At 52.8% G+C, this 24156-nt stretch overlaps 1 protein-coding gene across 1 annotated transcript; it reads right to left on the bottom strand.

Annotated features, from left to right (window-relative positions):
* Positions 1 to 8349: 8349 nt before the first annotated feature.
* Positions 8350 to 24143, bottom strand: SART1 (spliceosome associated factor 1, recruiter of U4/U6.U5 tri-snRNP). Its single transcript, XM_082660835.1, has 20 exons — positions 23796 to 24143; positions 21921 to 21978; positions 21489 to 21544; positions 20825 to 20951; positions 20603 to 20708; positions 20275 to 20352; positions 20061 to 20160; positions 19827 to 19969; positions 19532 to 19738; positions 18667 to 18791; positions 18454 to 18587; positions 18187 to 18320; positions 11777 to 11950; positions 11487 to 11597; positions 11080 to 11167; positions 10481 to 10571; positions 10256 to 10391; positions 9714 to 9803; positions 9491 to 9612; positions 8350 to 9388 (listed from the first exon to the last, which is right to left on the bottom strand). The coding sequence occupies exons 1-20, from the start codon at positions 24106 to 24108 to the stop codon at positions 9370 to 9372; spliced, it is 2412 nt and encodes an 803-aa protein (XP_082516961.1). The 5' UTR covers positions 24109 to 24143; the 3' UTR covers positions 8350 to 9369.
* Positions 24144 to 24156: the final 13 nt, after the last annotated feature.

Genomic DNA, 24156 nt, shown 5'->3' with positions numbered 1-24156 from the left:
GTCATACCTGGGAATTCTGATGGAGGTAGAGTCCTTGTATTCTGTATACTGTTCCCCTTTGTCATTCTCCAAAGTTGAATTCCACCTCTATTCTCCCAACTTAGTAGTGGAGTCCAACCATATATGTATAGATGTCCCCGAATGAGCTGGCTTTTAGGAACCCTCCTTCCCCAATGCCAATGCCAGTCCATGTGATCTGTTGCCTAATAGTACTGACCCCTGCTGCAGTTAGGTTTAAGACTTGTAGCCCGCCAGACTCCGCACGTCTATCACTTTACGACCAACCTTTACAGCCAGGTCATGTCCATCGGAGCCCCCCCCATGCAGTCCAGCTCGCTTTCCTCCCTTGTCATCCAGCCACACATATATGTGTGCCAAGGAGCACCCATGGCACTCTGAGCTAGCCGCATGGTTTTTCTCTTGTAATATGTAAACGTGGTGAGATATCTTGACACAGTTTCTCATGTTGAGACATCCTTGCATTCCTGGAATAAAATAGCCATGATACATTTTTCAGTGTATTGCTGGATTTGGTTTTCTGATGTTTGGGAGGATTTTGGCATCCAGGTTCATAAGTGAGATGGTTTAAGCTTTTCCTTTCCTGTGTTGCCCTTGTCTGGGTGGTTTTGTTTTGTTTTGTCAAGGTTATGCCAACCTCGTAAAGTGAATTGGAGAATGTTCTCTCTCATTATTAGTGTTTGTGCAAGATTGGGATTTTACACTTCTAAAATTTTTGGTAAAACCGCCTGTGCCTGGCATTTTCGCGGTAGGTTTTTTTTTTGTTTGTTTTGTTTTGTTTTTGTTTTTGTTTTTGTTTTTTGCGGTGCGCGGGCCTCTCACTGTCGCGGCCTCTCCCGTTGCGGAGCACAGGCTCCGGACGTGCAGGCTCAGTGGCCATGGCTCACGGGCCCAGCCACTCCGCAGCATGTGGGATCTTCCCGGACCGGGGCACGAACCTGTGTCCCCTGCATCGGCAGGCGGACTCTCAACCACTGCGCCACCAGGGAAGCCCTCGCGGTAGGTTTTTAACTCTAGATTTTTATTGAGTATAGGATTGCTCGGGTTTCTGTTCTTGAGTCAGTGATATTTTCAAGAAAAAATATTTTCTTATTTTATCTGTGGCACAAAGTTATTTGTAGAATTGCCTTTTGTTCATAATCTTGACTGTATCCAAAGTTATATCCCCTTTTTTATATCTAATACTATTTTTTTGTGTTTTTTCTTTTTTAATCTTGTCGATCTTGGCAGAAGTTCATTTATTACTCTCTTCAGGGCACTGGCTTTTTTTTTTTTTTTTTTTTTTGCGGTATGCGGGCCTCTCACTGTTGTGGCCTCTCCCGTTGCGGAGCACAGGCTCTGGACGTGCAGGCTCAGTGCATGGCTCACGGGCCTAGCCGCTCTGCGGCATGTGGGATCTTCCCGGACCGGGGCACGAACCCGTGTCCCCTGCATTGGCAAGCGGACTCTCAACCACTGCACCACCGGGGAAGCCCAGGGCACTGGCTTTTTTGTTATCATTCCTCATTGTTAGTTTTTTTTCTATTTCATTAATTTCTGCTCTTACCATATTTCTCCTTATACTGCCTTCGGGTTTATTCTGTGGTTCTTTTTCTAACCCTTTTGGTTTGGTCCTTAACTCATTGATTTTCAGCTCTACCTCCTCCCTCCCCACAAAACTAGTTAGGGAATTTTCAAATCTGAAGAAAAAGTAAAATAATTATAAAATAAGTACCTGTGTACCCTTCAACAGGGTCACTAATTTATAACATTTTGTCATGTTCTACTTCTCTATACATACAAAACACATAGGTTTTGCATTTAGTTGTTACATCTCTTTAGCCTCTTAATTTAGAATAGACTTCTTAACATTTTTTTGGTTTATTTTTCATAAAATAGACTTTTTAACAAGTTCAGGCCAGTTTTCTTATAACAAATGTCCTGGGTTTGGATTTGTGTGATTATTTTTGTATGCTTAGATTTGAGTTAAACAATTTTAGCAAAAACCTAGAGCTGATGTGTTTTGACCACATCACCAGGTACAGAGATGATGTTCATCTATTGCAGATCACAAGGCACGTGATACAGGATGTCCAACTATTGGTGATGCTAATTTTGATCACCTGGTTAAAGGGATGGCTTCTAGGTCATTTTCTTATGAAGGTATTATTTTCCCTTTGTAATTAGGTAATCTGTGGGACAGTCTTACCTTTTAAGGCTAAAATTTCCCTTAATGCAGCTCTATAAGTATTTGTATTTGGTTTTGTTTTTTTTGTGTGTTGAAATTTTTTTGTGTATGAATTTTTCATAGCCGTTAACAACTCCCCATTTGCCCTTCCTCCAGTCTCTGACAACCACAGTTCTATTGTACCTTCTGTTTCTTTGTTTTGTTTTGTTTTTTCTTTTCTTTTGGCTGTACCACGTGGCTTCAGGATCTTAGTTCCCTGACCAGGGATTGAACCCAGGCCCTTGGCAGTGAGAGCATGAAGTCCTAACCGCTGGCCCGCCAGGGAATTCCCTACTTTCTGTTTCTATGAGTTTGACTAGATACCTCAGATAAGTGGGCTCATTCAATAGTTGCCTTTTTGTGACTGCCTTATTTATTTCACTTTGTATAATGTTCTCAAGGTTTATCCATGTCATAGCATATGCCATAATTTCCTTCCTCTTTAAGACTGAATAATATTCCATTGTTTGTATGTGCCACTTTTTTTTTATCCAAGAGTCGGTGGACTCTTGGATTCTTTCCACCTTTTACCTGTTGTGACTAATGCTCTTATGAACATGGATGTACAGATATCTCTGAAACCTTGCTTTCAGTTCTTTTGGATATATACCCAGAAGTGGAATTGCTGGATCACAGGGCTATTTTTAATTTTTTAAGGACCCACCGCCATACTGTTTTCCATGGTGGCTGCACAAGTTTGCATTCCCCACCATCAGTGCACAGGGGTTCAAGTTTCTACACTTCCTTGCCAATGCATTATTTTTTATTTGTTTGTTTGCTAGTAGCCATCCTGATAGGTGTGAAATATCTAGTATTTTAATTATACTTTAGTTTTGAGTGTTTTTAAATTTCCATCATGATGCCTTTTTTGATCCATAAATTTTTAAATTTTTTTTTAATAAATTTATTTATTTATTCTTGGTTGCATTGGGTCTTTGTTGCTGTGCATGGGCTTTCTCCAATTGTGGCGAGCGGAGGCTGCCCTTCATTGCGGTGCACGGGCTTCTCATTGCGGTGGCTTGTCCTGTTGCGGAGCACGGGCTCTAGGCCCGCGGGCTTCAGTAGTTGTGGCTTGTGGGCTCTAGAGCGCAGGCTCAGTAGTTGTGGCGCACGGGCTTTAAGTTGCTCCGCGGCATGTGGGATCTTCCCGGACCAGGGCTCGAACCTGTGGCCACTGCATTGGCAGGTGGATTCTTAACCACTGTGCCACCAGGGAAGTCCCCGCACCTTTACTTCTGTCTTCCATATCTCTTAGCTTTTCTTTTACATTTTAAAAATTCTCAGTCCTTCTTTGAAGATTTTCTCAATCTGGTCTTCCAATTGATTGATTCCTAAACTGTGTCCCTTCTATTGTGTATCCTGTCTATTGTGTTCTTTATTTCAGCTCAAGATGAGTTCTCTAGCAGGTTTAAACTACAAGTGACTGTACTGGAATTTTCCTTTATAGAGAACTCTGGGATCCAGTGTCTAATACACTTTAGCAATAGCCCCCTGGGGGAGTGAGTAGACCAGGCTTCAAGGCCACTGAAATTTGGCCAGCACGCACGTGTCTATCATGTTCTGAGAGGATACGCGTGAAATTCTGGAGTGTGCACTGCTCAGCAGCAGGAAGAAGTTCACAAATGCAAAAGCCCTGGGGCCAATAAGTACTGGAGGAATATAATTTCCAAAGCTGAGACGAATTCCATGGGGCTGAGTGTCAGGGCCCCTGCACACTGGTCTCGTCTGGTGACCCAGTTTAAAGGCTTTAAATGTGGAATATGCTGCCTCCAATGTACAAAGAAGCCAAATTGGTGTAGGGCCTCTTTGTAGTTTGAGGAAAAGGACAGCAATTTGTCCTTAGTAGTTGCCCAGATAGCCCCTTAGGAAATTCCTTGGGTTGCGGGACCCTGGATTTTGTCTTCATTCAAGGCCCAACCAACTCTGCTTACCTGTGTCTGAGGAGCACGTAAAGCAGCATGGGCAGTTTCCTCAGTAGGAACCACTCTCAGAATATCATCAATGTGAGGGAAAGTCGGGACGCCAACAGTGGCTCACGTGCTCACGTGTGATGCATTGATGACATACTTGGGGGAATCCAGAATCCCTATGGAATGTGTCAAGGCCCATTGCGCACCTTGCCTGGCGACATAGAGGAATAAACCGTTAGCAGTGCCCAAGGCTGTCTCCCAGGTGGCAGCAATTTCTTCAGTTATTGTTACGATAGAATCTGGTGATGCTAAAATATCCACTTCATTAGGTAACCTTTGCTCGTTCACAGTGAGGTGCCAAGCACCCGAAACCCTTGTTTCTAGCCAGTGCAGCTTGTTGAGCATGGAGACAGCGCTGTGTATCACTCCGTTGTCATGAATTTCTGTATGAGAAGGGTACTCTTTTTCTTCCTGGGGTTCGAACTGCATGACCTTGGCCAAAGTGAGAGGGGTGTAATCAGTTCCTGGCTCCACATTCAGTCAACGTTCATAGAAGCTGCCAGCAGGGTCACAATAAGCATGTCCACCAGTAAGTCAGCACTTGCCCTGGGTTGCAGGAGCCCAACGGGTCCACTCGGATGATACAATCCAGTAACACAGTAGCAGTCTCAGTCCAAGCATAGGGTGCGAGGGCCCCAAGAGCAATTGCGACTGGTTAGCCACTGGTAACAAGTTCCACAACAGAAGAGGGGAGTTCACTTACCCAGGCGTTAGTCTCCCAACCCTCAGCACACAGACTGGAGTATGTGGAGAGTGGTGGGGAGGTGCCCTAGTCCTCTTTCAGTTCTAAAGGACCCAAATCAGGGTGCAGAGGAACTCATACAGCAGTATCTGCCCTGACTGATCTGTCTCACACAGAGCTTTGCGGGAGGGGGCCTCTGCAGGGAAATCCTCCCCTTTTTCAGTTTCCCTTTCTGTCGAAGGCTGACAAGTCAGACACATTTTGGGACCCCCTCCTGTCTCCGCCCACCCCCGCAGGGGAGCATATATTGACACAGAGGGCAATTTTGCCTTTCTTAGTGTCCCCAGAGCAGGTGTACAGAGGAGGGAAAGGGCAGGGGTCTGAGGAAGGGCAGGTAACGTGGTCTCACTGGGCAGGGCCATGTTGTCTGGCAGGTACAGGCCTGGAGTGCCAGCCTAGGGGGTTTTGATGGGAGTCACCTGAGATGGCAGGACCTGGTGCGTCAGGAGTCAGAGAGGGGGAAATGGGTGTCACAGGAAGGGCTGGAACCCACCGGAGTGAAGACCCCGAGTGAGGCTGACTACCCAGGGCATTAGGGCCTCGCAGAAATGGCCGTGGGGGAGTGACTTTGGCTCTCACCTCCGCCCTGTGAGCGAGGACAGCCATCTCCATCCTATACCAAGATGAAGACATTCAGAGCAGCAGAATATGGTAGTTTATCACTAACAGACAGAACTTCTAGAAGACAAAATTCAGAAAAAATTGAAAATGACTCCAGAGGAGAGATCTGAGAGGCAAGAAGGAACAGGGAACAAGTTCATTAATGATGATGATGTCTGACTAGGGGGTGGTTCTTAGAAAGTCAAGATAAGGTCCTGGAGGATAAAAACACCTAAGAATAGGGACTTCCTTGGCGGTCCAGTGGTTAGGACTCTGCGCTTGCACTGCAGGTGGCACTAGTTCCATCCCTGGGTGGGGACTAAGATCCCGAAAGCCATGTGGCCAAAACTAAAAAAAAACAAAAAAACAAAACCCATGTAAGGATAGAGAGGGAGCAATCATAATTAAAAGGTTCTAAAGGCCTGTATAGTTTGAAGGGAGACAGATCTATTGACCAAGTTTAGACTTTAATACACACGTTGAAACGTTAAGGGTAATCTCCAAAAGAATAGGAAGAGTGGATAACTTCCAAGCCAGTAAGAAGAAAAGGTGTTAAACACTCAACCACTCAAAAAGAAAGCAAAGGAGAAAAACAAGAGAAACAGGACAAAGTATTACTTGTATAGAACAGAAACTACTGTTTAAGCAGAAAAGGGATTTTCTAGACCATTTTAGGTGACTGTGATAGTTAATTTTGTGTGTCAACTTAACCGGGCTCAGGGATTCCCAGATGGCTGGTAAAACGTTACTTCTGGTATGTCTGTGAGGGTGTTTCTGGAAATTAGCATTTGGAGCAGTAGACTGAGTACAGAAGGCCCCCTCGCCAATGCAGGTGGGCCTCACCCATTGCGCCCTGAGAGCCTGAGGAGGACGGGGAGGGGGCGGTGAGGGCGAGTTTGCTCCGTTTGAGCTGGGACACCCGTCTCCTCCTCACTCCTCAGGCCTTCAGGCTGACTTGAGACTCACACCACCGGCTTTCCTGGGTCTCTAGCTCGGAGATGGCATATCTGGGGCTTCTCATAATCACGTGAGCCAATTCCTATAATAAACCTCCTCATACATGTGCATATCCTAACGGTTGTTTCTCTGGAGAACTCTGATACACTCACAGAATCCCAGGGGGTCAGAGAACAAATCTCGGAAGGGTGCCTGAACTGGCAGGGCCCTACCTGGGCCTCCAGGGTAAGAACTGGGGAGGCTTCATCAGGCAGCCCTGGGGAGGGGGAGGGGAGAAGGCAGGGGACACCCTGCTGCTTCCCAGTGCTGTGGGGAAACGACAGAACTGGACCATGAGCTGACAGGAGCCACAGCCTGGGTATGGCTGCTGGGGCTTGAAGGGGTTCAGTGGACCTGGGCAGGGTGTGGGCACAGCTCAGAAGGAGAAGGACCACCTGAGTGAGGAGGGGACCCATCCTGCCCGTTTCACTTGCAGGCCACACCCACTTCGGATAATCGGCTTTTGGGCCGAGGTTCCCATCACCAGGACCAGAAGAAAGGGCCTTCTTGGGGGCTGGCCAGGGAATGAAGCGGCTGGGAGTGACAAAGGGATCCTGGGCAGGCCTTTATACCTTGGTGAGGGTGCCACGTGGGCCGGTGGCAGAGAGGCAGATGTATGGGCTTCTGTAAATTAAAGCTGGGCTCTCTGAGCCCCTTTGAAGGCCTTGTGTCACATGGAAGGGCATGGACTCCCCCCATCCCCTTCACGTCTGGTGGTGTCCTTGCTCGACGGCTGCTCACCCATCAGATCCTCACGGGCCCAGGCAGCCAGTCTGGCCCTGCTCCTTACCCTCAGGCCCAGCAGCCCTGATGCTCAGTAAACATTTGCTGAAGTAATGAAAGGATGAACGTTCTTAACTCTGCTTTACACCAGCCCTGGAAGTCTGAGATGAAACACGGACTCAGTGGTAATTCGCCCGAGGTCAGACAGCTTGTGAATAGAAAAGCAGTCCAGATGAGTTACTGCCCCAGCCAGCTTGCCCCCAGGCCCTGGCTAAGACCTCAGTGACCCTCACACCAGCCTGTGCGGAGGCATCACTGCCTGCAGTTCCTGAGGGGGAAAGTGTTGCTGGCAGGGCCCCACCTTCTCCCATGGTTCTTCCTGCGCTGGGGGCTCAGGCCTCAAAAGATTTGGTGGCCCCCAGCCCCTCCCACCTCCAGGGAGCTGAACTGACGCCTTGCTGCTTCCCAGCCCCCGGCAGGGGCAAGCACAGCCTGGGGAGGGGACTAGCTAGCATGCATTCGGGCCAGGAAGGGCAAGCACGGGGCCTGGGGACCAGAGGCCACAGGATGTCTCAGAGGAAGCAGACGGCCAAGCAGGGAGGCTTCCTGGAGAGGCCCCTGCGAGTCCCTGGAAGCCCCTCCTAGCCCCTGGTGCACTATTTACTGTCTCCTCAGTCACAGGGTCAGCGTTGGGAGGCATCCTGGGCCAAACCTGGTCAATTTGACCCTGGTCCACCGTTGCTTTAGGCCTTCGTCGTTTCTGGCTCTGATGATGGTGACAGCCTCCTAACAGGCTGCACAGCGTACAGTGTGAACTTTGACAAGAGCTCGGCCAGAGCTGGTGCTATGCCACCAGGGACACTGGACTGCCCATCCATAACACCGGACGTGCCTCAGAGGCTTCCAGGAGAAATGGACTGAGAATCCCCAAATCCCAGATCTGGGCTAGGCATCCTACGGGGACCCTCCATGAGGAAGCAGCCCAGATGAAAATTAAATCAGAATCAGACCTCAAAACGAGGAGATGAGCGCAAGAAAGCACGAGGGGCTGGTGCTTGCTGGGTCTGCCACGCAAAAACTGTCATCAAAGGCAATGTGCTAAGCAACTGTATTTTTGTCCCTTGCTTACATTTCTCTCACCCTAAAGTTATCCACTCTTTTCTTCGTTTCATTAAAAAAAAAAAAAATCCGTGAAGCGTCTGGAATGCATCCGGGTGTACGTCAGGGTGGGCGCTGGTTTGGTCGGACTCCCATGGGAGCCAGCTGTCACCATTCCCTTGATTCAGGCTCTTGCTCGCCCCTCACAGAGTTCTTCCCTGCTTAACTGGACACAGCTCCCAGGAGGTGCTCCGAGGAGCTCTCAGCCTCTCGCTCCACACACACCAAGGCGGTACAGGATCACGGAGCAGCCTCGGGTAGCACCTCCGCCCTGCGCTGCCCCCAGTCCCTGCCCCGCCTGTCCTGGCCGGGGAGGGCAGTGCCACTTGTGGCTCTGGAGGCTGGGAGAGACCAGGGTGACTGAGCCTCTAAAACACCTTCCACTTCTTACCCAAAAGCTAGCCCTGCAGAGGATAAGGCACGGCCTTCAACAGACGGCCAGGACCCATGCAACCACACCGGGGAGGCCAGGGGAGGGGGCGAGAAAATGAACCAGCTGGCTTCTCTTTAGCTGGCTGGGGCCCAGGGTGGGCTGGAGAACCGCCTTAGAGGATCCAGGCTAGCTTTCTCCCTGCATCTCCGTTGTTATTTGTGTCACCTACGACCAGGTCTCACCTGGCAGAGGCCATCACTCTAAGCCACCTCTGAGGGGTCTTGCTCACCTTCGCACTGCAGGTGAATGAACGAATGAGTTCATTTAATTGTCACAAGACATCCTGTGAAGCAGAGGTGTCTTGATGGTACAAATGGCAGAATTAAAGCCCAGAGAGGTTCAGTGACTTGCCTGAGGTCACAAAGGTGGTGATGGAGCCTGAGGGCAGTGTCACTGATGCTCCTCCACCTGCCCTCCTCCCAGGTCTAACCCTGGAATCTGCACCATGACCAGGGGGGGGAAAAATAAGGAGGGAACTTTATTTAATATTAAAGTCGGGAGGGGATCAGAAGGGAGGTCGGCTTCACTTGGTAATGGTGTTCCTGCGGAGAGAAGAAGGGCGTGAGGCTGCAGAGCGGCTGCGCGCCTCCCCGACCCCATACGTGCACCGCGAGGCCCTGTGCCCACCCCGCCTCCCCACTCACGCGTTCATGCTCTTGCCACTGCCGCTGAGCACGATGTACGGTGTCTTCTGGGCCTTCTGCTTCTCCTGGAGCAAAGCCACGGTGCCCAGGGGCGTGTCGCTGGAGCTCATCTTCTTCAGGAGCTGCGGGGGCAGGGTTGGTCAACACGGGTGGGAGCGGGCCTCGGCACCTCAGCTGCCCGCCATGCGTCCCGAGGCCCCCCCGCGACCCCTCGGGCACCCACCGCCTCCTCGTCCAACTTCTTCATCCGTCGCTCCGTCTTCATCTTGCCCGAGCCCTTCCCATGGAAGCGGTGGGACAGCTGCCGGAAAGCCTGCGATGGGGGAGGGGGGCAGGACCGTGTTGGAGCCGCCCAAGCCACACAGGATAGGGGAGGGGCAGCGCTAGGCCCAGGGTGGGGTGGGGTGGCTGGGAGGGGATGGGAGAAGGCCAGCGGCCCCAGCACCCTCTGGGGCCCCCAGCAGAGTGGGGGGGATGGACTTCGTCGGGGCACCGGGGCTGGGGCTGGAGCGAGGGGGCAGCACACCCAGGGAGCATGTGGGGAAGAGTGCTGGCGGGTGGAAGACAAAGAAAAGATGGGAGAGTCGGCTGCCCTGCGAGGGCCGCCGGCGGTGAGAGTGAAGGGTCAGGCCAGCAAAGGCACCCTCCCGCCAGGCCTGGGAGGGGGACCACCGGGCCTGCCAGAGACACAGACACCACCAGCCCCCAGCCCAGACCCTGGGGTGCGGCTCTGCCTCGCGGCCCCGCCTCAGAGGCCCCGCTCACCTCCTTGGGAGTGAGTTTCCGGCCCGTCTCGTCCACGTACTCTATCTTGACGTCAGGCTTGTAGCCATCCTTCTCCTTGAAGTCCTGGGTGAAGCCTCGGTACTCCTCCCGCCGGCTGTACTTGTCATCGATGGCCCTGCCCGAGACGGATAGGGATTCAGTGTGAGCTGCTGCCCCCCCGGCCCAGGCTCCAGGCAGTGCGGCCCCGGCTGGTGCCCCACTCACATCTTGTCCTCAATGCAGTACACGGCTGACGGCAGGGACTTGTTGGGCGCCTTCACCCGGGCCACCTTCTGCACCGTTGTTTCCAGCAGCCCTGAGGACAGGGGTTATGAGACTCCAGGCTTCCCAGCACCCGCCAACAGCACGGGGCCACTGGGAGACCCTCAGAGCTGTGCTGTGGGAGTGGACAAACATCAGGCCCATTGTGCAGATGGAGGAAACGGAGACAAGAGTCAAGTCCTTGTCAGGGGCCACTGGCCAAGTAAAAGGCAGGACTGGGATCCTAATGCCAAGGCCTCTGTGCCACAGCCTGGACTGTTTCAGCTCCCCACACTCCTCCCCAGAGGAGACACCAAGCCTCAAAGGATGCTTTGCAGGGGAATACGTGAGCACGGGCATTGAAAATGGGGTGATGCAGCACAGAAGGCCAGCTGCTACTAAGACTGCCCTGGAACCAGGGTGCAGGGGAAGGAGTGGCTCATGGCATCAGAAACGAGGAAGAGGCAGCAGAAGGGACCAGGGGAGGCCGCGCCAGCACCTGCCTCGCCTGCCCTTCCCGCCACAGCACCCAGGCCCCAGCAGGGCTGCCCCGAGCCCCTTACCTTTGTTCTGACACAGGAGCAGGGCGGCTGCCAGCCCTCTATTCACGATGGGCTCCTCATCCAGGATGGTGGTGGAGGAAGCAGAGAACTGGGGGTGGCACAGAATGATGGGGGTTGTAAGCCACACGGGCTCTTCTGACCCTCCAACCCAACAGTCACCCCCCACTGGACTGTGGACCTCTCTATGCACCAGGCCCTGCATGACAAGACGTCTCATTTAATCCACAATAACCCCGTGAGGTTTATACACTCCATTTACGCATGAGGAGACCAAGGCTCTGAGACATGGAGGCCCCACGGCTAGGAAGGCACAGAGCTGGGCCTCCAGCCCAGCTCCTGACCCCAAGGCAGCGGGGTCTCCACTCTCGTGTCCTCCCGGCCCCAGCCCCGTTCCTCCCTGTTCTCACATCTTGCTGCTGCTTCTCCTCATCCAGGTTGACTGTGCTCCAGCCAATGTTCTCCTCCCCATCAGATTCGGAGCCGCCGTTGGCCGATCGCTCCTCATCCCGTTCAAAGTCCTAGAGGACAGATCAGGCTCAGCCCAGGCGGCCCAGCCCTCAGCCGGCCCGTCCCACCTGAGCACTGGGGCTCAGCACTGAGGACCGGCAGGGCCGACACTGCCGCCCACGCTGCGCCCCTGCCCCCGGAGCAGAGCAGGCCAGGGGAGCGTGTGGGCGCTGGGCTGCCGAGGACCCACCATGAGCTCTTCCTGCTCCTCCCGGTTGCCGGCCAGCCCGTAGGTGGGGATCTCCCCCAGCGTGCGGCAGAACTCGGATGTGGCGTTGAACACGATGGCCCCCTTCCGCTCCGGATCCTCCTCCTCCTCCCAGCCCCGCTGGCGACACTCCAGCCTCCTGACGATCTCCACCACCTGAGGGAGGGAGTGGCTGTGGGCAAACCCGCAAGTTTCTGGGGTGGGGCCCAGGAACCCAAGACCCTCCGTGGTGGCAGTATGACAAGCCATTCCCACTGCTCACGGCAGACCAGACCGGTCTCTACTTCTCCCTGACCCCCGATCTGCTCTGCGCTCTGCACCGATCTCACTGGCTCGCTTCCCTCCTCCAAAGTCGTCAATGGCTCCCCACTGCCCTTTGAATTAATATCCAAAATCCCACACGGCCCTTCATGACCGGGCCTGGGCCGACCCTTCTCCAGAGCCCCTCAGCTCACTCCTGCAGCCTCACACGCACGCCTTCCTCCAGGGCCTCTCCCGCCACTCCTCTGCCACCCACTCTTCACCTGAGAAACTCCAGTTTTAGGACGCGGCGTAAACATCCCTCCCCCTGGAGCCCTGTCCCTGAGGCTGCAGGCTAGATGCTCTGTTGACCTTCCACCTGCTTCTGGCACTGAATCCACCAGCTACCCACCCTGCCTGCCCTCCCATCACAGCAGACGCCCAGCCCTGCTCCCACCTCAGGCCACCTTACCTGGCACGGCTCCAAGGGCCCTCAGAACTCTGCTCCTGACACTACCCCCCTCCTGACTACACTCACTGTCCCCTCTATTGTGTCATTCCCACAAGCACACAGGGATGACCTAGGATCTCCCCTCTTTTATTTTTGGCTGCGCGGCATGTGGGATCTTAGTTCCCCGACCAGGGATCGAACCCACGGCCCCCGCAGTGGAAGCACAGAGTCTTAACCACTGGACCGCCAGGGAAGTCGCTCTCCCCTCTTTTAAAAACTCCTCCTTGGACTTCCCTGGTGGCACAGTGATTAAGAATCCGTGCTTCCACTGCAGGGGACACGGGTTCGAACCCTGGTCTGGGAAGATCCCACATGCCGCGGGGCAACTTAAGCCCGTGCGCCACAACTACTGAGCCTGCGCCCTAGAGCCCACGAGCCACAACTACTGAGCCTGTGCACCTAGAGCCCATGCTCCACAACAAGAGAAGCCCCCGCAGTGAGAAGCCTGTGCTCCACAACGAACAATAGCCCCCGCTCGCCACAACCAGAGAAAGACCGCGCGCAACAAAAACCCAACACAGCCAAAAATAAATTAAAAAAAAAAACAAATCTCCTTTCAATACCACAGCCCTCCTGCTCTGCCCCCTGACAGCAAACTCCTCCGAGAAGTTTCTAGTCTCCATGTCCACTTTTGCAACCCTTTTCATTTTATTATGTTACATTTTTAAATGAATGTCATCCTACACAAAAAAAGGTTATTTATAATACATTCATATTTTTAAAAATAACAACCACCAAACAAACACCCATGTCCCCATCACCTGGCTGAGAAACATTATTAACCTCAAGTGTCTCTTCCCCACATATCTGTGGCCATGATTCACTGGCTTTCCTTTATAGTTTACCACATGAAGACCTATCCACGAACAGTCTGTTATTTTGTTGTGCATTTTTCAAACATTATGCAATCTGAATCGTACTGTATGATTCTACTATGACTTGTTTATATATATACATAAGTATATATGTATTTTAAGGTTAATCTTGACACAAGCGGCTATATATAGTTCATTAGCTTTTAACTACAGAATCATATTCCGTGACACGATCATACCTCAATTTAGTTATCTAGTGCACTAAGGATGTTCTTCTTCTGTTACCACGAGTAACGCAGCTGAAGCAATCTGATGCAAGCATTTCTCTGGGGCACACGTGAGAGTGCGGACCGGTGAGCTGCACGGAACACACTCACTTTCATTCTGCAAGGTTCGTCATTGTCTTCCCACTGATTAGACTCGTTTACACGTCCATGAAAAGTGTGGCTAAGAATTCTGGCTGCTCCACATCCTCACTGACATTTGATGTTGTCAGACTGACATTTTTGCCAAATGATGCACATGTGACACAGTCTGTCATTGTTTCAGCTCACCTTTCCTTGATCACTACTGAGGTTGGGCCTCGCGGGGGATTCTAGTGGTCATTTATCCTTCTAATTCTCTGAATGCCATTCTGCATATGGACAAATATCTTCTCCCTCTGGCCTGTCTTTTTACATTCTTTATGATGTCGTTTTTCTTCTTTCCTGGCCACGTATCGAGGCATGTGGGATTTTAGTTCCCCGACCAGGGATGGAACCCATGCCCCCTGCAGTGGAAGCGCGGAGTCTTAACAACTGGACGCCAGGGAATTCTCCTTCACAATGTATTTTAAATAAAACAAAATTTTAAAATTAAAATTAAGGGGCCTCCCTGGTGGCACAGTGGTTAAGAATCCACCTGCCAATGCAGGGAACTTGGGTTCGAGCCCTGATCCGGGAAGATCCCACATGCCACGGAGCAACTAAGCCCATGTGCCACAACTACTGAGCCTGCACTCTAGAGCCCAAGAGCCACAACTACTGAGCCCACGTGCCACAACTACTGAAGCCCGTGCACCTAGAGCCCGTGCTCCGCAACAAGAGTAGCCACTGCAATGAGAAGCCCACGCACCACAACCAAGAGTAGCCACTGCTCGCCACAACTAGAAAAAGCCCACGTGCACCAACAAAGACCCAATGCAGCCAAAAATAAGTAAATTTTTTAAAAAAATTAAAAATTTTTATTTCTAAGTAAAATGTTTGTTTTCTTCTTCATGGGTTATGCTTTATATCTATATTGTAAGAAATCTTTCTCTTGAAATAATCCAATCACATAAAAACAAATACTCTATGATTCTACTTATAGGAGGTCCCTAGAGGAGTCAAGGTCATAGAGACAGACAGTGGAATGGTGATTGCCAGAAGCTGGGGGGAAGGGAGAATGGGGAGTTAGGGTTTAATGGGGACAGAGTTTCAGCTTCACAAGGTGAAGAGTTATGGGGATGGATGGCGGTGACGGCTGCACACAAGGTGAATATACTTAATACCACAGACCATACACCTAAAAATGGGTAAGATGGTAAATATTATGTGTATTTTAACACAATAAAAAAAAGAATCTCTACCACGAAGTCATAAACGTAATTTTTTTACTTTGGCCTCAAATATTAAGTTTTTACTTTTAAGTTCTTAATCTAAGTGAATTTGCATAAGGTGTGAAGTACAAACCCAATTTCACATTTTTCCGAATAGGTAACTGACTGTCCCACCACCACTTATTGAGCTGAGCACCTTTCACGCTGGGACATCACGTGTCCTGGCTCAGTAGTCTGTTTCTGGGTCCCTGTATTCAATCTCAGCCCTATTAGTCCACACTTATGCCAATATCCTGCTGTTTCAATTTCAACTTTCTAAAAAGACTTGATATCTCTTACAGCAAATCCCACCACGTTATTATTCCAAAGCGTCTTGGCTATTTTGGTCCCTTTGATCTTCTGTGTAAATTTTAGAATCAACTTGCCAGCTTCCACAAAAATCTCTATTGGGATTTCTGTTGGAACAGCATTTAATCTATAGGTTAATTGGAGGAGACAGACATCTTTACAATGTTAGTGATATCCATTAACATGGTTGTTATGGACTGAAATGTGTCCCCCCCAAAATTTGTATGTTGAAGCCCTCATCTCCAGTGTGGCTGTGTTTGGAGACAAGGCCTTTAAGAAGATAAAAAAGGTCAAATGAGGTCATAAGGGTAGGCCCTAATCCAATGGGCTAGTGTCCTTACAAGAAGGAAAGATGTCAGGGAGTAACACACAAAGGCCATGTGAGGACACAGTGAGAAGATGGCCATCTCAAGTCAAGGAGAGAGGCCTGAAGAGAAAGCAAACCTGCCAACACCTTGATCTTGGACTTCCAGCCTCCAGAAGTGTTAGAATAAATTGCTGTTGTTTAAGCCACCCGGCCTGTAGTATTCTGTTATGGTAGCCCTTGGTAACTAAAACAACACGTCTTGTTTAATGCTTTTCGAAAATGGACTATAATTTTCCCCATATAGATCTTACGAATCATTCATTCCTTTTTATTTTGTTGCTATGCTGATTACTCCTTTCCCACATTGCCTTCTCTTGCTTATCCACATTACTTCACCATCTATATCGCTTTCATAAATGGTGTCCTTTTTAAAATTACATTTTCTACCTATTGCTGGTGTACAGAAACACAATCAACGTTCATCTATTAATCTTGTGTCCAGCAACCTTGTTAAAGCCTGCATGATCTAGTCCCCATTTCCCACCACCCCACAGAGCTGACCTGATGGGAGCATCAGTGACCTCTGTGCTGCCCGATCCCAAGGTCAGTTCCCATCCTCCTGATACCCAAACTCTCCGGAGCATGCGCCACAGCTGCTCACACGCTTCCACTCCAGACCTTTCTTCACATGGCTTCCAGGACGGCACCCTCTCCTCTTTACCCTCCTCGCTTGGAGCCCTACGTTCTCTTCCTTATTTATACTCACTCTCCTGGTGATTCCATCCAGTCCTCTGGTTTTAAATCCCAGCTACACAGACTTCCATGCTTGTATCTCTCATCTCAGCCTCTCCCCTGAAGTTCAAAGTCATATATCCAACTGCCTATTCAATACAATCACCTCCAATAAGGAGGCACCTCAAAGCTAACTAAACCAAAAGGAAACACTTGCTTTTCTTCCCCACACCTGTTTCTCCCCTAGTCTCCCCCATCTCAGTAAATGGCCCAGCCAGTAGAAAACCCAATCGTGATTAATCCCACCGGGCCACGTAACCTTTACAATCCTTTCAGCCGTAGACTCTGGGACACTCGCACATAATTTTTAAATATTAACGCTATTCCGCATTAACTATGAAAGAAAAAAACTTCCCTCAACTCGCGCCCCCTTCAGCTATTGCCCCATTTTCCCGTCCTCTATTAGAGTGGGGTTGGGCAAACTGGGGCCCACTGCCTGTCCTCGTAAAGCAAGCTGTATTGGCATGCAGCCATGCCCACTGGCTACACTGGCAGAGCAGCTGAGCAGCTGAGCAGCTGCTGCCAAGATCTAAGCCTCAGACGTTTACTCTCTGGCCCTTTAACAAAAAGCCCTCACGCTCCTGCGCTGAGGAATCATCCCCAGCTGCTGCCCTCACCTCCTTGAGTCCCATCTCTCCTCAATCCTCCAGAAGCTACTGTCTCTGCCAGGGCACTGTCTCCACTGGTGCCAAATCTGACCTGCCCCTCAGCAGTGTTAGATGACGCCGCCCTCTCTCTCCTCGAAACCCCTCCTCGGCTTCAGGGAGGCCTCACTCTTGTGGCTCCCCTCCTACGCTACCCCCCACGGTAGGCACCCCAGGTTCGCTGCTGCAGCCTCTGTCTCCAGCCCCACTTTCTCCCTCGGTGGGAGGTGCAGGGTTACAAGTGTGGGCTCTGGAGTCAAGCTGTGCAAATTCCAGCTCGGCCACTTACCAGTCACGTAACCTTAGGCAACTTGCCTAACGCCTCTGTGCCTCAGTTTTCCTCAACTGTAAAATGGAGAAAACAGAACCTTCCTCATAGGGTGTTGCTGTGAGAATTAAATGAAGCAGCACATAAAGCACTTAAGTAGTGCCCGGCACGTGCCAGTGCCCCGTTGAGGGTCAGCGATGACCACGGCCTCAAGGCCCCGCTGACCTCTCTGCCTCAGCTCACACCACCAGCCCTTCACTCTGCTCCAGCCTACCTGGTCCTCCAACATTCTAAGGTCGTCTATCCAAAGGACATCTGCTGTCCCCAGGGCCTGAACGTCTGTCTACGCGACCTCCACACTGAATCTGCGCAAGATCGGCTCCTTTGTGTCATTTCAGTCTCAATTCAAATGTCTCCCCTTGAAAGGTCTTCCGTGAACACCCGAACCAAGAGACCAACCCTCCGGTGACTCCTGTCTGGTCTGCTCAGCTCTAGTCACTATGAGAAATTACCGTTTGCTCGTGTTCACAAGTTCACCGCCACTTCTGCCTCCATGCAAGGCATAGGCCTTTGGCTGTCCTGTTCTCCAGTGACTCCCCAGCCCTGGGACAATGCCTCACACACAGTAAGGCATGCAATACACACTCCAGAAGGAAAGAAGGGAGGGAAAGATCCAACCACTAAAGCATCCCCTAGTGGAAATGCTGCAGAAACCTAGAAATCTACCAATATCTACCAATAACACCATATGAAACAAAAGAGAGGATGCAAATTGAAATGCGGGTGCTGCCTACGATGGCGCGGGAGCACGTGCTCCTCAGGACAGGCCACTACAGACACACCTGTCACCAAAGGGCCCAGCGCCCACCCACGCCTCAGGAGCCCCCCTACCTTCTCACCGCTGTCCCTCAGCTGTTGTAGCTGCCGCAGGCGGCGCCCCTTCTCCAGCTGCTTCTGCAGCTCCAGCTCCGCCTCATCCTCTTCCAGCACCTCGGGTGACCCAGACCACGGTGCTCTGCCCTCCTCTGGTAGAAACACGGGAGACGCCGGCTCAGATCACTTCCAGGGGCCCTGGGCTCCTGTTCCTGCTTTTCCACCCCTGCCCCCAACTCCCCCTCTGCCCTCCCACCCCCCGAAACGGGCTGGCTGGGCCCTTACCCTCGTCGCTGATGTCCATGTTCTCCACGCGGGGGTCATCTGACTGCAGGGGCTGAGACACAGGCTCCTTCTCCCCCTCCTCCTGGGCCTCCTCGTCTGCCTGAGGCACTCGGCGCCGACCGCGGCCCCGCAATCTGTGTGGAGAGGCCTCTGCGTGAGCCCTGGCCCCGGGGCTGGCTCAGCGCCAACACCAACCCCTGGCCCCACACCCACCTGGAACCGAAGTCCTCATCTTGAGTCTGGTCCCCAAGGGGCAGCAGGTCATCAGCCTGTATTACCACCTCCTTCTCCTTCTTGCGGATCTTCTTCACTCGCCGCTTGGTCTTTTTAAAGGTCACCTGAAGGGGAGAGAGAAAAAAACGTGAAGGCCGGGGTGGCGGTGGGGGGAAGGCAGGCAGCACAAGCCCACGAGAGCGAATGCTGCCTTAGCGTTACTCTGTGCTGGCTGTGGTCATACGTAGTTCACGTACATGGGCAAGACATGAGGTGTGGGCGATTATTCTCCCGCCTGTGAGATGAGGAAAACCGAGGCACAGAGAGATTATGTATCTCGTCCAAAGTCAGCTAGCTCCTAAGCAGGAGAGCCGGGATTGTGAATCCCAGGAGTCTGGCTGCAGAGTCTTGCTCATAACCACAGAGCCAAGCAACCTACTGAGCCAGTGGTCTACCTGCGAATTCACACAGCCATCCCAAAGGCGACAGCCACGCGCAGCTGTAGAATGACCACTTACCAGATCACCACCCATCCTTGTATCATCCCCCAAGAGCTGGCTCCCGCCATCCCCATTTCAGATGGGGCGCCTGGTACTTACGTCACTCACCCCAGGCACAGGCTGGCTAAGCGGCAGGGTCTGAACACCAGTTCAGGGCCACCTGGCTCACGGTCCTTGTTCTGTCTACACCAACTGCCTGCCCACAGCTCCTCCTCGGGGCTGCCAATGACTGCGCATCCCCAGGGACCACGCACCACATGATCACCTGATCCCCCTCCTTAGCTCATTCTGGCAGCCTGTGACCTCCGAGGGGAGGGAGGGTCACCGCCCTAGTCACAAGTGCGGGTGGAGGCCTCGGGGCTCACCATCTCCTCGGGCGTGAGGTACTCGGAGGCGAGCCGGGGCCCGGCTGCGCTCAAGGACTGAGCCTGCAGCCGCAGCTTGGCCCGGATCTCTTCCAGCTCCCGTTCCCGGAGGCCATCGGCCACGCCGCCCTGCTCCAGACGGAAGGACTGCAGCCGCTCGCCCTCGAGCTCCTCATCGTACTTGGACAGGATAGAGCGGGGTTTTTGCTGCAAGACAAGAAGTACAGGTTAGGACCCAGCCCAGCTCCTGAAAAGCCACCACCGTCTCCGCCCAGAGCCCACACTGCCGGCCTGCCTGTGCCAAGTCATCCACACTCTCATCCTCTGCGTACGGCAGGTAGTCAGGCTTCTTCTTGCGCAGCTCCACGTTCTTCTCTGCCCGCTCCTTATCCACCAGGTTCACGTTCACCAGCACATCCTCCTCCTCCTGCAGCACTCCTGGAGCCAGGGCGGAAGCAGTGGCCGGTCACGCTTGCCCTCAACTCAGCAGTGCCTGTGGCCCCAGCCAGAGCACCCCAGTTCAACCCACCTTTGTCCTTGAGGGTGAGGATGACAGTCTCCCCCTCTTGGAAGGCGTCAATGGCATGCTCCACGGTGAGGCCCTGCAGGTCCCGGGCACTGTACAGGACCTAGAAGGGAGGCAGAAGGTCCAGCCGGGTCAGGAGCCCGACCCACCAAGCCCTGGAATCCCAGCACCAAGGACAGCACCCCCCGCCCCCACCCCCCAGCTGCTGCAGCTTCACCTGCCGCCTCTGCCCGAACTCCTCCTCCACCAGGGTGCTGACACCAAACTCTTGGTCCATCTCCTCCAGCAGCTTGGCCTATGGGACAGGGAGGGGGTGACGTCTGACCTCAGGCTGTTCAGGATCAGCAGAAGGTGCGGGGCCTTACTAAATGTGAGTGCAAAGAGCACAGGACTTGGAGGCACGCTGCTGAAAACCCAGCGCAGGCACTACTGACCACTCCTACAGCCCCGAGCCCAGCCTCACCTCCCTAGGGTCCATGTTCTGCCTCACCAGCCGGTCAGGCCACCAGAGGCACTGAACGACACCCCAGCTCCCAGCACCTCACCCTCCTCTCTGCCAAGTCCTTCTCCTTCTGAAGCTGCCGGGTCCTCTCGATCCAGGCTGCAGTGTCATCCAGCCAGGGGTCATCCTCCCCCAGGGCCTTTATCTTCCTGAAGAGGGAAGACAGTGATGCTCCGGGAGCCAGCTCCTGCTCCCCCACCCCAACTCCAGAGCTGCTTGGCGCCTCCTCGGGCCCTCCCCCTGCCTGCCCGGCTGGGACCCTCACCCCAGCTTTTGGTTCAGGAGGCGCTTTTCTTTGGCAGCCGCCAGCTTCTCTCGTAGCTCTTCTCGCTGTCGCAAGGCCATGGGATTGATGACATCGGCGGTCACGGGCTCCTCCTTGGTGCCCGCCTCTGGAAGGGAGGCCCAGGCGTGAGGCTATGCCTGCCCAAGGCTGGTGGGGAGAGGAGGGAGCCACTCACGCTGCCCCCGTCCAGCTCAGGGGGCCAGAGGGGCCAGGGGTGGGGGAAGAATCCGTGCCTCCCTACTCCCACGTGACCCCACCCTCCCATGTCTCCCCACGGCACAATGGGACCCTCCATGCCTTCCAGAGTCCCTCTGATCATACTTCAAAAACAAAACAAAACGAAAAAACTAGCACCTGCACAGCCCAGATCCGTTTGCAGGAACTGTGCACATCTCTCAGCCCATCTAATGCTACCTCACAGCCAGACTGAGGATGCAACGCCGACTGCTCAAACTACAAGAAGCAGCTGAGTCCCAGATCCGCCACACAACAGCAAGGAGGGCCCCGCGCCCACTGCCAGCACACACACAGGACTGCTGAATGGTGCTGAACCTGTGCCCACTTTCTTCAAAGACCCCTTCAGATGGCCTCTCTCCTTGGCCCCAAATGCCCTCCCTTCCCCCACCCTCAGCCCCACACTCACCCTTCTTGACGGCATTGACCTCCAAGGGTTTCAGCCCCAACTTTGCCCGGAGTTTACTGAGGGCAAGAGATACAAGTGTTAGGAACTGTCAAAGAAAGAGCAGTACCGAATGCATTTCTGGACAGACGGGGTGAAAACATGAGGGGACTGAGTGGTCCTAAGGGTCCCAAACCTAGGGCCTGACCCAGCATTGGGAAGAGCACTGGCCTCCCAATCAGGCGGAAGGCCTGGCCTGCCTCTAACCAGTGAAATGCCATCCTTCCTCTTGGCTCTTAATTGCCCACTTCTGTAACTCAAATGGTTGGCTAAGATGATTTACGTAGCAACTTCCAACTTCAATCAGAACGTGTTACTGTGCGAAAGCCACCCGAAACAGCTGCTCCTGAAACTGCTTGTAAGAAAACACAGAAACATAAAGGAGACGGTACTTACTTGGTCTCCTCGATGCTGAGTGACGAGGCATCACCTGAGCTTGCTTTGGAGCTGGCAGCTGGAACAAGAAGCAGCAAGGCTCAGGAGCTGAACACAGGGCCTGCAGCCACAGCCTTGGCTCCAGCTGCAGGGCCGAAGATGAGAGGCCCTCACCAGCACCTGGGCCTGCTTCCTCCTCCCCAGGAGCTCCTTCTACCTGAGTCCCAGGCTCTGAGAATGCCACCTCTCCACACACCTTCCTTTCTTGATCCAAAAGGTCGAGCTCTCTACATCCTTCACTTTGCCGCCTCTTCACTTTTGTACATTTTGTATTTTCAACCTGCACTGCCCTCTCTGGCCTCACCCTGATTAACAAAATCCTATCCGAATGCAACAATGAAATGCCACTTCCTTCGTGGAGTCCTGTTCGATTATTGATCAGCATGAACTGCTCTCCCCTGCACTGCATAGTACGGTCAGTCATTTCTGGGTCTGTTTCTCCTCACAGGGCAGGAACCACCTTGGCAACATAACTGTGTCCTCTGTGTAATTCATGCAATCAAGAAACACACTTATTGGTGCCTGTTCTATGATGATATCGGGGTCACAGAGATAAAGGGGCATTTCGGACCTCCTCCACCCACCTCACAAACAGCAAATAACTTCACCGAACACCAGAGACAACAGCCAGACTCCATCAGGCGGAGCTGCCCCAACCAGCTGCCACCACGTGCTCATCCTTCCAGCAGGCCCACCTCACAACCTACCTCTTTCCCTCTTTCCCTTTTATCCCACCTGGACCCTGCATCCCAACCCTTCTAGGCTCTCTCCAAGGTCACCAGCCTCCTTAATTCAAAATCCCATGGATTCTTTTCAGCTCTGCTTTTCGCCTGATCTCCTGTGGTGTGTGACATTGTTGATCACTCCCACAGATCCCATGACACAAGATTCAACGGTTCTCCCGCTTTGGGGGATAGCCTACCTCCTTTTTCTAGTCTCCTGCTCTGCCTACTACTAAAACATTGGCATCTCTCAGGTTCTACTCCCAACCCTGGCTTCTCACTCCTCAGTCTCTCAAGGGACTTCATTTGCCACCTGAACTCTCATGATTCCCAAATTGCTCTATCTGGCCCAAAAGCTGGGTTGCCCCATGCACATCAAATGCAACACTCTCCAAAAGCGAATTCGTTGTCTCCCTCCAAAAATCTGCATCTCTTCCAAACTCCTCAAGTTCAGTCGACAGCACTCCCACCCACCTAATCGCTCAAGCCAAAATTCAAGGAGCATCCTCAATTCCTTCTTCTCCTTCCCGTCCTCTTCCAAGTGCTAAGCTCTGTCACATCGTCCTCCGAAACACCTTTCCAATCTCCCCTCCATCCCACTGCTGCTGCCTTGGTGCAGGCCACCATCAGCCTTCACCTCACCTCCAATCTTCACTGCCCTTGACCCAGTTCTCAACACAATGATCTTTGCAAAATACGAATATAATCAGCGCACTCCTCAGCTCAAACTCATGGCTCCCTACGACTCTCAAGACGAAGTTCAAATTTCTTAACAGGGCCTATCTCACAGCCTCGTGTCTCTGCTGTGAACTCCACAACTTGCACAATATCAGGTTTCTTCTTGCCTCTGCACGTGCTGGCACCACTTCATTCACTCACTCAACACACTTAGGGAGAGCCTGAGATATGCCAATTGAGGAAAACAAAATTTCTACCCTCACGAAGTTTAACAGAGAAAAACAACCTTTAATTCCAAATAACCACAGGAAGACCCGTTACAGTACTGACGAAGAGAGTGTGGCGATGGCGTGGTGTGCTCGGCCTCCAAACCCAGAGCCCACCACCCCCAGACACCCCCCATCGCCCCGCCCCCTGCACAGGCCCCGCCCCTCACCGGCCTCGTAGCCGTCCTCCCGCTTCTCCCGCTTCACCCGCCGCTCGGAGGGCTCTGTCTGGTTGCGCTCCCGCCCGTGCGCGCCGCTGCGGGCCTCAGCTTCGGCCCCGCGTCGCCCGCTCCCGCGTTCGCTCCCACGCTCTCGGCTTCGCTTCCGTCGTTCGCCGCCGCTGCTGCCGCCGCCGCTGCTCCGGTGCTTGTGTTTTTTGTGTTCCCGGTGCCGAGGCGGCTGTTCGGTGGCGCCCCCGGTGCCGGCCGCTGCCGTGGTCCCGGCCGCCTCCTTCTCCCCACGGTGCTTCTTTGACGACCCCATGGTGGTGTGTGCACCCCGAGCCCGGCTACCGCCGAGCCCCGACAACGC

This window comes from Grampus griseus (genome assembly GCF_964374135.1).
Source record: "Grampus griseus genome assembly, chromosome: 8".
Lineage (NCBI taxonomy): Eukaryota > Metazoa > Chordata > Mammalia > Artiodactyla > Delphinidae > Grampus > Grampus griseus.
Note: the sequence above shows the minus strand (reverse complement) of the source record. Positions and strands in the feature narration are given on the sequence as shown.

Excerpts from the sequence above, each read along its gene's own strand:
- SART1 (XM_082660835.1), bottom strand. The coding sequence starts at position 24,108 with ATGGGGTCGTCAAAGAAGCACCGTGGGGAGAAGGAGGCGGCCGGGACC. Across the intron at positions 20,952-21,488 it reads GGTCAATGCCGTCAAGAAGG|AGGCGGGCACCAAGGAGGAG; the intron begins GTGAGTGTGGGG and ends CCTCCCTTCCAG. Across the intron at positions 19,970-20,060 it reads CCTCACCCTCAAGGACAAAG|GAGTGCTGCAGGAGGAGGAG; the intron begins GTGGGTTGAACT and ends CCCTGGCTCCAG.